Here is a 15,025-nt window from a genome sequence, read left to right on the forward strand (position 1 = left end):
ATACTTGAGCCAGCTTTAGTCTTTAGTTTCTGCTTTCTTTCCCTAACAAGCCATTTCCCCCCCACTCTTTATTTTCATTTTGAAATAAATTCCAAACTTATAGGCGATTGCAAAAATAAAACAAAATCCATACAGAGAATTCTGTAATGACCAAGAAACTTACAGCCAGATTTAATGCCTTAAAGAGACTATATAAATTCAGCATTTTAAAAAATTCTCAATGATTTTTAACTTTCTTTTAGAATTTTAATAGTGTTATTATGAAAGTGTCATATTTTTAAAATTTGGAAGTAAATATATTTTAAATAATGTACAAAGTAAATAGTGATAGTCTTTCCCCAAGAACTCTGTGTACATTCAATTTTTTTTAATTTTTAAATTTCAGGTGTCAGTAGTAGACGAAAAGAGTTCCCAAACAGGATACCATTAGATTTGGTCCCCAAAACACGTATCAAAAGGATTGTGAGTGTAAAAGGTAAATTAGCAAATGCCCTTTTTCTTGCTTGTTTTACTTTCTGCTTCAAACAAAAGTCAAATATCCTCAAGATTATCATGTTTCTCCACTTCTCTGCTCAGTAGCACATACAAACCCACCTCTGGGAGTAACCTATTTGCATGCTCTGCTGTCACACCTCCAGACTACTTTTTCAACTACCATCTTCCATCGGCTCTATTTAAATGAGAGAGGGGGTGGGGACTATAATTGGCCCAAAGACTTCTCTAAAATGGGGTGCAGCTGCCTCTAAACTTAAAGAACCTTCCGTGGTCTTGCTCCAGAGAAGGGTTTTTTTGTTTTTTACCTCATACGGCCCCAAGAGAGCAGCACTGCTCTACTAAGTACCAATCCCAGAGTGTTTCTCTACCTTTGGGTCCATTTGCAAGAGTGGCATCCTTGGTGGCCTCCAGCATTTACAATCCAATAATTTATCATCAAAATGATCAAATGTGCTGACTGTGTTTTAGCTTAGATAAAAGCTTGGAAACACAGACTGTTAGTGCTTTGAGGGACCTTTTTGATCATGTGCAACCTTGCTGTCGGTTTTATGAGAAAGTGACTTGTACCAAGATTGTACAGGGAGCTGTGGACAGAGCTGCCTCAGCACTCCCACTTTAGGCTCTTTGCTTTGCTTTTGCCAGAGAGATTAAATAGCATGGTTTTCAATGTCTGAATGCAATCAAATTGAATGGCAACTGATTTACCGTACCCTCAATGCAGTAATCCGTCCACTGTATTACGCCATCTTACCACTATATTGCAGTGGTGTTTTATTTTATTTTTTTAAGATTTATTAATTTTTAAATTAATTTCTCTCCCCTTCCCCACCCCCCCCCCAGGTTGTCTGCTCTGTGTCCATTTGCTGTGTGTTCTTCTGTGTCCCCTTGTGTCAGTGGCACCCAGAATCTGTGTCTCGTTTTGTTGCGTTGTCTTGCTGTGTCAGCTCTCCGTGTCAGCTCTCTGTGTATGCGGCGCCATTCTTGGGCAGGCTGCACTTTCTTTCGCGCTGGGCGGCTCTCCTTATGGGACGCACTCCTCGGGCGGGGGTCTCCCCTACGCGGGGGACACCCCTGCATGGCAGGGCACTCCTTGCACGTATCAGCACGGCACATGGGCCAGCTCCACACGGGTCAAGGAGGCCCAGGGTTTGAACGTTGAACCTCCCATGGGGTAGGCGGACGCCCTCTCCGTTGGGCCAAATCCGCTTCCCGCAGTGGTATTTTTAAAGCATGTCCTTAACCGGATTTTTTTTTTCTTGCCCCAGTTCTGAGAAGCAATTCAACTGCCCATAAAAAGGGAAGAACCCAGATGGGTGTTCTTTCTTTTGACTGTGCTGTTTCTCACCGAGTACTTGATAGACACTGGTGCTGTCTACTTTTTCTTTCTTTCTCTCTTTTTCTGTTTGTTTGTTACAGGACTGCTTTTAGGTGAGGTCATGTCTGCAGTTCTGAATCAGAAAGGCATTGATACACTGACCAACCTCCCCAGGGGGAGTGCCGAGGCAGAACTGATGAGCATTGTCCCCGTGTTCTATGTCTTTCACTACTTGGAAGCCGGAAATAATTGGAACCTATTTTCTAATAATCCATCCATTGAAAAACAGAACCTGAAGAAGAAATTAAAAGAAGGTAAAAAGAAAAAAAGGAAAAGAAAAAAGACTACTTCACATATTTTACATAAAAATCTAGTGGTTTTTAAACTAACATTTTAATTAAACTAGTATTTAAGTTAAGACGTGTATAAAAACGTAGTTGAAAAATCATTTTAGTAAAAGAAAATCACAAAGTTGGCTATAAATACTGTTTCTGTAGCAGTTTGACTTAATTTGACAAAATGCCTGAATAAGAGATAAGACACCTGCATTCCAAACTCCACAGAGCACTCCCTGTGTTCTTGAAGGAGATCTAATGTTCTACTTGATAATTCCCAATGAGTCAATTCATCCAATTCCTTTGTCAAGTTCAGTGTTGGCCGCAGAGCACGTGCTTGCTGCCCAACACCAGAGAAAGTCTGCCGTCCCCGGGGCTGATAAAGTCCTCGCCGGGCAGAAGTGGAGGTCTTGGAAGCACTGTGTTCTTTTTCTGCTCCCTCTTAGGGATGGTGAGCATCATGTCCTACAGAAATGCTGACTATTCTTACAGCATGTGGAAGGGTGGAAGTCCTAGCACTTGGTAAGTGGAAGGTTCTGACTTGTATTTTCATATCGTGGTTGATATATAGAGATTTACTGATAGTTATGATTAATAAACTAAAGAATAGCAGCCATAGTGGAAGCTCCATTTCTCCAGTTGCTCATGCTAACATCTGAGTGATCCTTCACTCTTCCTCCTTCACTCTTCCTTTCTCTTCCAATCCACATCTGACCTGGCAAATACTTTTAGCAGCACTTTCGAAATCTATCCTGATCTTGACTACTTCTCACCAACCCCACTGCACCATCTCACACCTGGATTATTGCAATAGCCTTCTCTGGCCTCCTGTTTCACCCTTAACCTCCCTTCAGTGTATACTCAACACGTGACAGAGTAACTCTGCTAAAACACAGGTTAGCTCATGTCACTCGAAACCACTCAGGGGCTTCCCATCTCACCCAGGGTAAAAGCCAACTTCTTGCTGTGAGCAACAAGGCCTGAGTGCTCCTGCCCCCCTCACCTCTCCAGCCTCATCTCCCATGACTCTCCTGCTCTTCTGTTCTGTAGGGACCCACCGGCCTCCCCGCTGTTTCTTGACTGTGCCGGGCACACTTCCACCTCAGAGCCTTATACTGGTTGGTCCCTCTACCTGCACCGCTGTTCCTCTGGTATCAGCTTGTCCGGCTCCCTCACTTCTCTTAGGTCTTTACCAAAAGCACCTTCTCAGTGAGGCCTCTGCCAATCATTATATCTAAACCTGCAACCCCCTTCCATCAAGTGCCATAGCCTTCTTGCCTACTTTTCCTTTTCTCTTTAGCATATATCACTAATATTCTCCTTATCTTACTTATTATCTGTCTCCCCACAATAATGTAAGATCCACTTGAATAGTTCCAAGGATTCCTAGTGCTTGTAGCCAGTCTACATTTATAGTAGCTACTCAATACGTATTTATTCAACGAAGCATAACTTTCATAGCTCTGATGATTTGAAGGAAAGACCGTCTGAATAATTACAAGTCCATATGGCAGTCTCTTGTCAAACAATACCGTCATGCTTTTGACAAAATATTTAATGAAACAATGTGCCAGATGCTTTGTGGGCTCTGCTATATGAAACACATTCAAGGAGTTTTTACACCTAGAATAACTTAATTTTAGATTATGCCATTTAACTTGAGAGTCCCCAGAATTTTATCCTTGGTTCTCTTCCTTTTCTTTAAACTCTCCTTGTAGCATCTCATCTTTGCCCTTGACTTCCATAACCTCAATGCTGATGGCTCCCTAATCCATATCTCAAGGCCTAACTTCTTTCTTAAGCTCTAGATTCATATTTCTAGGTGTCTGGCAGCCAAACATCCTTCAGCCACAATCTGCGCAAAATTCTTTCTTTTCTTTCCCTAACATTTCTCCTCTGTTGCACAGCAATATTCTGTATTTTGTCCCCTGCCGACCAAGTTGGAATCATCAGTTGGTTTGTTGTTTTTCTTTCACTCCTCCCCTTTCTTTTGGCTTTATATCCAACTAGTTACCAGTTCCATGGATTGATCCTTAGAATTGGCCTAACATATGGTATTTGAGTATGGATACAGTAATTTAAAAGGCATATAAATACCTGGAACATACCAATTAGAGACAACTGGGAGTGTGGGCAGGTATGGATTCAGACTGGTAACTGCCACAGCAGGATCTGGAAAATAAAAGACTGGAGATCAGAAACCCCCCACTGAAGATGTGATCACTTCTTAAGAAACACCCAGAGCCTTTCAGGAGTATTGAGGCAAGACCAAGTGGATGATGTTCGGTCAGAAGCATAAAAATACTTAAGTCCTGTACTAGACCCAACTCCACAATTCCTTGAGAGAAAGAAATATGTACATAAGGAAAATGGTGAGCACCTGAATACCCACAATTTTTTTTTGAGAAACACAAGGAAGACACAAAAAAAGTACACAGAATAAGATATATTATTCATATTAACAAAACCCAAAATCAATGACTATAACATTTTTCATATTTGCTTAGTCTTTTTTTTATTTTTATTTTTATTTTTTTTAAGATTTATGTATGTATTTCTCTCCCCTTCCCCCTCTCCCCCTCCAGGTTGTTTGTTCTCTGTGTCTACTTGCTGTGTCTTCTTCTTTTGTCTGCTTCTGTTGTTGTCAGCGGCACGGAATCTGTTTCTTTTTGTTGCGTCATCTTGTTGTGTCAGCTCTCCATGTTGGTGGCACCATTCCTGGGCAGGCTGAACTTTCTTTCGCGCTGGGCTGCTCTCCTTACGGGGCGCACTCCTTGCGCGTGGGGCTCCCCTATGCGGGGGACACCCCTGCGTGGCAGGACACTCCTTGCGCGCACCAGCACTGCGCATGGGCCAGCTCCACACAGGTCAAGGAGGCCCGGGGTTTGAACCGCAGACCTTCTATGTGGTAGACGGACGCCCTAACCACTGGGCCAAGTCCGCTTCCCATAGTCTTTTTTTTTTTAAAGAAGGAAAACATAACAGATTTAGTTCAAGTTTTCCCTTTAACCATAAGCTCCATCTTATTCCTGTCTTATGCCCAAAGGCATTTACTACCATGAGTTTGTGTATCCTTCCTTTTATATACATACATATTATATGAATTCATATAGTCCCTTTTTGTGTGTTTTTTAAAAATCTAATTGTAATTAGATGGCTCCCTTATCTGTTTGTTCATTGTTTTTTCCTTGTTGTTTTTGTTCATTGTCTGCTCATTGATTTTTTTGCTCATTGTCTACTTGTTGTCTATTTGTTGTTGTCTTTTTTCTTTAGGAAGCACCAGGGCCCAAACCCAGAACTTCCCGTGTGGGAAGCAGGCACCCAATTGTTTGAGCCACATCCACTCCCTGCTCGTTTGTTTTTGCTCGTTGTCTGCTTGTGTTTTTTTTTCTCATCTGTTCATTGTTTCTGCTCAATGTCTGTTCGTTATCTGTTTGTTGTTTGTTTGTCTTCTTTAGGAGGCATTAGGAACTGAATCCAGGGCCTCCCATGTGGGAGGTGGGTGCTCAACTGCTTGAGTCACATCTGCTCCCCTTTTTTGTGTTTTTAAATGATCATAAATGATAGAAAGAATCCCTGTCATTCTCTAACTTGCTTTTTTCTGTCAACAGCTTATTTTTTAGATCTAGCGATGTTTATATAGATAGTCTAGTTCATTCCTTTTCATTGCTGTGCAGTATTCCATTTTATAAATATATCACATTTCTTTATCCATTCCCATTTTGATGAACATTTAAGTTGTTTTTACTATTACAAACAATGTCGTAATGAACACCTTCATGTGCCTCTGTGCACATTTCTGGGATTTCTCTAGGAATCTCCCAAGAGATGGAATTGCTGCAATATAAGGAATGCATATTTTCAGTTTTACCAGATTTTTCTCCAAAGTATCTTAAAAATGCTTTTTGACTAATTTTAGTCCCAGACCCTAGTGTAAAACTTGAAGAGCTAAGCCAATCTACCTGAAGAACTTCTAGAGGTAGCCGAGGATCTAGAACAAAGGCACTCAAATACCCTAGTCTTTCTCCTTTCCTCCAAGCCACGTTTAAATTTGGAATTTCAGGTCAGTCTATAAAAGACTAGCCAGTGAGAAGAAGAGAACACAAAAGCCGAAGGAAGATATATTTGCTTCACTGCTGGAGAAGTGCTGTTTAGACACATACTCCTTGGGCACTCTAGGTTGGGGCAGTCCAAGAATACTTGACTAAAGAGATGACAAGAGCTTAGACCAACTGAATACTTTATATAATGTAGATATTATTTTAAATATGTTTATAAACTTAATTCTTACAATAAGTCCCAGGGGTGGGTGCTATTATTATTACCATCTCCATCTCTCAGAGATGAAACTGAAGCACAGACAGGGTTCATAATTGACCACATAGCTTATAAGTAGACAGGCAGGTTGGCAATCTGACTACACTCTAGTGCCTCTCTAGCCTAAAAGAAAAGAGACTTCCAAAGGTTCCAAGAGAACCCCAATATAAAATGTGGGCTAATCATTGTCCTTGCACATGACCAATCCACAGAGCATTCTTCCTCCTTGGGAGCAGAGTGGGGGATTAAATAGAGAGAAGCTCTCAGTTACTTTACCCTAAATGCCAACAGAATAGAAAGTGAACTTCTGATGTCTCCCAAAGTAGAACTAGGAAGAGTGACCCAGTTGTGAAGAGGAAAATTTCAGTTAGTAACACAAATATATTTTTTTAATAATTAAAGCTGTTTGAGTAAATGTCAGGAACAACCTAAACGTCTGTAGATAGAGGAATGGCTAAAGTAATTTTGGTGGATTTGTACCAAAATACTGTAGTTTAATGTATAAAATATTTTTTAAAAAAAGGAATGAGGAAACTTTATGCACTAATATAGATCTCCAAGATAATAAATATAAATATTATCCTACTGTTTAGTGTGGTTGGGATGGAAAGGTCAACAGAAAGATTACTCCTTGTTATTTACTAACTGGAGGGTTACACAAGAAACAAATAACTGTAGTTGCTTGTTAGAAGTCGGAGGTATTGGATGAAGTGGGATTGGGGCTGGAGGTGGTCTTCGTTATTTGCCCTTTTATGCTTTTTGGTTTTTGAATCATAAGAAGTTTTGACCTCTTGGAAATGACTGACTTAAAATGCATTTAAAAAGTGATATTGAAAATGAAAATAAAACAAAATTTAAAAGTGAAGGAAATTTTTTTTTTTAAAAAGTGAAGGAAAGTGAAGGAAAGAGGGAGGGAAAAGCCAAGTTAGCTGGACTCTCAGAGACATTTGGGAATTCTGAAGAGCAAGCAGTTCTTGGGACGCTGGATTGAGTGAGAGAATGGAAGGAGAAGAACGGAGGTATAAGAAGTGCTGTGGGAGTTATGAATGGGATCCTCTCTGATATTCTTTGAGAGATATTAGCAGAGAATGAAATTGCTTTTTGACTGCCTAATAATAAGGTTTCCTTGTGAGGTGATGGGTTCTGTGTCAATGGCATCATTCAAGGTGAAACTAGATGAAAACTCCCAGGCATGTTGGGGAAGAAATTCATTCCTCTTATAGGGATTTAGATTAAATGGCCTTTACAAATTTTGCAATCTAGACTTTTAAGATCTTACTCTTCTGTGTCTCATATTCATAGGTTTGTGCCTTGACTCAAAAACATTTTTCCACCTCTCTTGTCCTTAACTTTAGATAAGTTATCATCATGAATCCATTTTTTAGTGTTTATTCTGACTAACAATGCTATAATCACAGAAGATGTACCGTAAACATTTGTCAAGTGCATTTGGAGATCTTCCTTAACTCTTCCCTTCCCTTATAAAATGGTGACAACTTACTGTGGAATTATATGTTTAAAATGCTATTTTCTTTTAAAGAATAAACATTATATGGATTAAAACACCCTGCAAATTGATAGCTAAAGGGATTCAATATCTAAATATTTATTGATTTGATTTTTTTTTCTTAAAGGTTAACAGCTTTTGCTTTAAGAGTACTTGGACAAGTACATAAATACATATCACAGGACCAAAATTCAATTTGTAATTCTTTGTTGTGGCTGGTTGAGCATTGTCAATTAGAAAATGGATCTTTCAAAGAAAATTCCCAGTATCAACCAGTAAAATTACAGGTAAGAAAACGAAATATACATGTTAACAACAGATTAATTTGCAAGACTGAAAGGATTTCCTAGTTTGGAAGGATGTAGGAGAGGGGAAAAAATACATAATGCTCCAAGAAACTCCTCTTGTGTACAGGCAAAGAATACGAAAGGCCTTCAGATGGTTCACTATGGATCAGAAAAGTGATATCTTAGACATTTCATGCAATAGTTCACTCATGGCTCACAGCAGGAGAGTGCTGTGATCTCAGAATGAGTAAAATGTGCTGATTTATCTGCCTACTCTTGGTACAGAATCTGTGCCTAAGGTGCAGAGCCTTCTTACAGGTCAAGTCTACAAGGTGTTCTCATGAACTATGGGACCCTATTCACACCCCATTAGTAAGGAAGATCGGTGTCAATTTTTTTTTTTTAAAGGCATCAGAATGTATTTGAGATTAAAATCTATTTACAAGCTTAAATTACAAAACTAATTATAATATCTGTCCATGACCCCTTCTACTCCTTAAAATGTATCTTTTAGAATCAATAGTTTTGTTTTGTTTGTTTGTTTATGGGTTTTTTGCCTTCCCCACTCCAATCCCCTTTCATATCCAGCATACATGGCCTCTCTTCCTGGCAGTGGGTCTTATAATTGTCTTCTGTTGCACCAATAGCAGATTAGGACTCCCACATGGATGCCACTGACATCATTGGTGCTGTTTCAAGAGTAAAATACTATAGCATTGTTTTTCTTAAAACACCCATCCATCCACCTTTCCACTTGTCTGTTCATTCAACAACCAGTCACTGAGCATCTGATACATACAAACACCTATTCTGGATGGGCGAATGGAAGGGAAAATGTATAGATGGCATCCCTGTCAAAAAGGAGATTACATACTTGTAGGGAAGGAGAGATACAAATGCTAGTATAAGTATAAACAACTGTAATCAAATCATGATTTGTGTACCTTTATTTATTTAGTAAATATTTATTGAATGTGTACTAGTGCTAGATGTTAGGGACCCAAGAGTGTGTGATCCCTACAGCCTTAAAGCTTACAATCTAGTGTGAAGTTCAGACATCTGAATAAGTCATTTCAAGTGTGTGAAACAGGGCAAGAAAAGGGAGCTCTAGTTGCATTGAAAGCAGGGGATCTAACCAGACTGGGGAAGTTGGAAAAATGATTTGACCAGGAGGGATGCAAGTAGGAGGGATTCAGGAAAAGTATTCCAAACAGAGCAAACAGCATTATCTGGCATTTTCAAGTGGAGAGAGGGGCTGGTTCAACAGAAAACTGGGGCCAAGAGAGCTAGGGAGGGAAGCGGACTTGGCCCAATGGATAGAGCATCCGCCTACCACATGGGAGGTCCGCGGTTCAAACCCTGGGCCTCCTTGACCCGTGTGGAGCTGGCCCATGTGCAGTGCTGATGCGCACAAGGAGTGCCATGCCACGCAGGGGCACATAGGGGAGCCCCACGTGCAAGGAGTGCGCCCCATAAGGAAAGCTGCCCAGTGTGAAAGAAAATGCAGCCTGCCCAAGAATGGTGCCGCACACACGGAAAGCTGACACAGCAAGATGAAGCAACAAAAAGAAACATAGATTCCGGGTGCCACTGATAAGGATAGAAGCGGTCACAAAAGAGCACACAGCGAATGGACACAGAGAGCAGACAACAGGGGGGTTAGGGGGGAGGGGAGAGAAATAAATAAAAAATAAATCTTAAAAAAAAAGTGCTAGGGAGTGAATAGCATGGAATTAAACTGGGGAGGTAAATGAAGGTTACTTCATGGAAGGCCTTAAGAGCATTGCATTGGAATATTACTGCCATAAGAGAAAAAATATGGGAAATCAGAAACCAAATAGTGCTTCACTAAGGAGGTAGCATTTTAACAGGATCTTGAAGGAGGAGGAGAATTTGAATGTGGTGAAGAGGTATAAAATGGGGCTAGAGATCGGATGGGCAAGTGAAAGCATGTCCCTTCTCCCAGAGATCTAGAGCCTGTTTGAGAAAAAGCAGACAGTTCAGCTGCAGTGCATGAAGGGGAAGAGTGGGAAATAAGGCTCAAAATAGAAATTGTAAACAAGTCATTTCAATGTAAAGTCAACATTTCTCTTTCCTTTTAAAATATCGCTTATTTTTAGGGAACTGTGCCTATTGAAGCCCAAGAGAAAACCCTGTATCTTACAGCCTTTACCGTTATTGGCATTAGAAAGGCTTTTGATATATGCTCCCTAATGGTAAGTAAGAATTTTTTTCTCTATCACCCCATCATCTACTTCTGTATCATAAACAGGATTGATCACCAATAAGAAAGCACTTAGTTTCAAAGTTTCTTTTCACATTACTTGAAAATAACTCTACCTCCGAATCAAAGGATTTCAGAACTTCAATAGCTATTACAGACCATCTAGTCCAACCTGCTCACTAACAGTCAATGGAATGAGGACTGTAAGGAAAGTAAATTTAACTGGCCAGAGTCACAGCCTACTAAATTGTAGAGCTAGGACTAGAAGCGGTAAGTTTTGACTTTGCTGAGAGACTGACCCAATGTCTCCAGCTCTCCTCTCTTTTCTCTGCTAAATCTTACCATATTATATGATGACTGTTAAGCTTTAACTGAGGTACTCTATATTCTGAGGCCACACATTACCATGCTTGCCTTGTTGGTTATGCTGTCTCATTTGTTCAGAAGCTGATGGGAGCAGACAGAGGATTCACCCAAGTGAATCAACAAAGATTCCAAAGCTTTACAGAGATGATACCTTGATCTGGGAAGAGCTAGGTCACTGAGCTAAGGTTAAATACCCCTGTCTACAAATCACATGTAAATTAGACACGCCCTTCATGCCAGGTACAGAACTCAGGTAGAAAAAAAACAAGGATACCTGCAAAATATTTTTTTAGTTTATTTCAAGGCAACTGGTAGTCATACTTAACAAGACAAGACAATAAAAAAGGACCAGTTCCCTGGGGCCTAGAGAGCCTGTTGGTACCTAGTGGCCATGTGAGTAAGAGACGAAGATGGAGCTGGGAGTGAAGGAGCCAGGCAAGATGTTAGCAGCATTACATCAGGTTTTCTCCTAATCTGCTTATCCAAAAGGACTATTCTGGTTATCTCAGAACAGAGTAATAGGGACTATTTTTCCTAGAGTTTTTAAGATCAAAAAGCACTTTTGCAGTTTGGGTCTCTTACAGTTATTTATGTTTTGTTTTGGTTTTTTTTGTGAAGCTCCTTTTGAATATATGAGCATACAATGATGAGGGAATGATGAAAGCTGTGTCCATGCTCAGGGCTTTGTCTTCTTGGAGGCTAGATCTGATGTTGGCAGCCAAAACTAAATGGGGGGGAAAACCTCCAAAGGGAAGATAAGAAGACAGGCAAAAAGGTCAACCCTATTTGGGCAATCACATTTTCCTAGGTGATTATGTTCTGCTCCTTCTCCTGGAAGGTTTTGCTGCAGCTAGACTGCATTCGTTTATGCTAGAGCATCTTTCCACTGTTCCTTTCACCTGCCCTCATACTGGGCAACCTGGGGTAGTTCATATCAGTCAATTGGTTGATGCTTGACAAAGGAACTCAGGTATCTTCTGCTCTTATTTCCAGAAAATAAGCACAGCTCTAACCAAAGCTGACTCCTTTCTGCTTGAAAATGCTCCCACAGCCCGGAGCACCTTTACATTGGCCATTGCCACTTACGCGCTTTCCTTGGGTGATTCAACTCATCCTCTGTTTCGTACAATTGCTGAAGCCCTGAAGAAGAAAGCTTTTGTTAAAGGTATGACTTTATTCAGTAAGCATTCGCTCAGCACATAGAGTCTGCTAATTCTGAGAAGAGGGTGGTGGCACGCAAATCTGAGTAGGACACAGCCCCTGACCTCAAGGAGCTCACAGGTTAACACTGCATAAATTAACCATCACAACACAATGTAACCAGGACTAGTGTGCATTCATTCATCACTCATCCAGGAAATACTCATTCATTCATTCAACAAATATTTACTGAGCACCTTCTAGGTACCAGGCACTTTTTAGGCGCTGGAGATAAAGCAACAAACAAAACGGAAAATATCCTGGCCCTTATGCAACTTGCATTCTAGTAGGGAAAGACAGACAAACCAGATAAACAAGTAAAAGATTGTATGTGGTGGATATGTTGGCAATGACTGATATGAAGAAAAATAACGCAGAGAAGGGAGACAGGGCAAGTTTGGTGGATGCACTATAATTTTAGATAAGGTGGCCAAGGAAAGCCTAGCTGAGAAGATGGTCTTTGAGTGGAAACCTGATAAAGGTGAGGTAGCCAGCCCCATGTCTACTTGGGAGAAGAGTGTTTCAAGCAGAGAAGCAGCATATGCAATGCCTTGAGACGGGAGCGTGCCTGTTCTCCAAAATGGCAAGGGTGCCAGTGTGACTAGAGAGGAGTGAGATGAGGGGTAGGAAATGTGGTCAGGGAAGAAAAGGGTGACAGGGCGAGGGGTGCTCATGTTGGGCCTTGGAGGTCATTTCAGTACACAGTTGAGCAATGTACAAGACATCCAAGCAAGTGGGTGTATCGAGGTTGAAATCCAGTCTGTGCTTCACTCACTAATCCATGAACCCTGGCCTGGGGTTGCTTCCACCCAGAGCAAGAGGTGTCTCTCTCTCATTCACATCAAGGTGCATAGTAGGAGAGACCTAGAACTTTAACTTCTACTTTGAGTGAGAAGGGAAACCATTGGAAAGTTTTGAGCAAGGGCTATATTACCTTACTTATGTTTTACCAGGTTTACTACAAAAGTATGTGTTTTTTTGGTGACAGCTTTATTGAGATATAATTCATATACCATACAATTCACCCATTTAAGGTACACAACCCAGTGCTATTTAGTATATTCACAGAGCTGTGCAACCATTACCACAATCAGTTTTAGAACATTTTTATCACCTCAGAATAAGCCCCATACCCTTTAGCTGTCGTCACCCCAACCCCTTCAGACCGTCCCTCCCCTAAGCAACCACTTTCTGTCTCTATATATTTACCATTTTGGACATTTTGTGTAAATGGAATCACATAATATGTGGTCTTTTGTGACCGGCTTCTTGACTTAGCATAATTATTTTCAAGGTTCATCCACATTGTAGCACATATCAGTACTTGGCTCCTCTTTATGGTCAAATAACATTTTTCATTGTATGGCTAGACCACATTTTGTTTATCCATTTATCAATTGATGGTGATTTGTATTGTTTCCACTTTTTGGCTGTTATGAATAATGCTGCTATGAACATTCATGCTTAAGCTTTTGTGTGGATATTTGTTGTGGTTTCTCCTGGGTATATACCTAGGAGTGGAATTGCTGGGTCAAATGGTAACTCTACATTGTACTTTTTGAGGGACTGCCAGACTCTCCAAAATGGCTGCACCATTTCACATTTCCACCAGCACTGTTTGAGGGTACCAATTTCTCCACATCCTCACCAACATTTGTTCTTAACTGACTTTTTGATCATAGCCATCATAGTGGGTATAAAGTGGTATCTCATTATGGTTTTGCTTTGCATTTACCTGATGATTAATCATGGTGAACGTCTTTTCTTGTGCATACTGGCCATCTGCATACCTTCTTTGGAGGAATGTCTTTTCAGATCACTTGCCTATTTTTCAATTGGGTTATTTGTCTTTCTATTCTTGATTGTAAGAGTACAAGATACAAGTCCCTATCAGATATGTGATTTGCAAATATTTTCTCCCATTCTGTGGGTTTTCCATTTTCTTGATACTGTTTTTTGATGTACCAAAGTTTTAAACTTTGATGAAGTGTATTTCATTTTGAGGAGTGGGGATATGGGCTGTGGCCAGTGTGCCTAAATCAGCATACATCAGCATAGCTGTGAGAGGCACTTTTTTTTTTTAAGATTTTTAAAAAATTTCTCTCCCCTTCCGCCTCCCCCCGCCCAGTTGTCTGCTCTCTGTGTCCATTCGCTGGGGGTTCTTCTGTGACCGCTTCTATCCTTATCAGCGGCACCGGGAATCTGTATTTCTTTTTGTTGCATCATCTGTTTGTGTCAGCTCTCCATGTGTGTGGCACCGTTCTTGGGCAGGCGACACTTCCTTTCGTGCTGGGCGGCTCTCCTTACGGGGCTCACTCCTTGCATGTGGGGCTCCCCTATGCGGGGGACACCCATGCGTGGCAGGGCACTCCCTGTGCGCATCAGCATTGCACGTGGGCCAGCTCCACATGGGTCAGGAGGCCCAGGGTTTGAACCATGGACCTTCCATGTGGTAGGCGGACACCCTATCCATTGGGCCAAGTCCACTTCCCTGTGAGAGGCACTTTTGAGCCTTCTACTGACTGAGGTTTTAAAAAATTTTTATAACTCTTACGTAAAGTTTATAGCTATCTACAAAATTTGACTTCTGTCATATTTTTTAAATGAATGTGCATATAATTCAAAATCACGTGTATGATGCTTTTAAAAAAACATAAAACAAATGTCTTGGGTATTGTAAGATGTGGATCATAAAATCATAGCATGTAAGAGTTAGAAGAAAACCAAATATAATTAAAAAATGTTTGAGCTGGACTCATCTTTGCAAATCAAACCAACCTTGTCATTTTAAATATAGGAAATCTGTGTCTCTGAGAGGGAAGGAAAATATCTTGTTCAAGGTCACACAAATAATGTAGTTATGAATTATAAACAAGCATATCACACATTTTTACTAACTTTGATAAATAATTTCCAAATGCACTTTACCATTTTTATGGTTTTGTTTTATATAATTTGTTCCAAAATGGATTTGAGATG

At 40.5% G+C, this 15,025-nt stretch overlaps 1 protein-coding gene across 3 annotated transcripts in view; it reads left to right on the plus strand.

Annotated features, from left to right (window-relative positions):
• Positions 1 to 15,025, plus strand: part of C5 (complement C5) — a 99,541-nt gene that overhangs the window by 59,552 nt on the left and 24,964 nt on the right. For all 3 annotated transcript variants that reach the window (XM_058302465.1, XM_058302466.1, XM_058302467.1), the window contains exons 23-28: positions 386 to 475; positions 1,912 to 2,124; positions 2,592 to 2,667; positions 8,097 to 8,256; positions 10,377 to 10,472; positions 11,840 to 12,011. In XM_058302465.1, the coding sequence (XP_058158448.1) occupies positions 386 to 475; positions 1,912 to 2,124; positions 2,592 to 2,667; positions 8,097 to 8,256; positions 10,377 to 10,472; positions 11,840 to 12,011 (807 nt within the window). The remainder of the gene's footprint in view (positions 1 to 385; positions 476 to 1,911; positions 2,125 to 2,591; positions 2,668 to 8,096; positions 8,257 to 10,376; positions 10,473 to 11,839; positions 12,012 to 15,025) is intronic.

The sequence above is a fragment of the Dasypus novemcinctus genome, chromosome 8 (assembly GCF_030445035.2).
Source record: "Dasypus novemcinctus isolate mDasNov1 chromosome 8, mDasNov1.1.hap2, whole genome shotgun sequence".
NCBI lineage: Eukaryota > Metazoa > Chordata > Mammalia > Cingulata > Dasypodidae > Dasypus > Dasypus novemcinctus.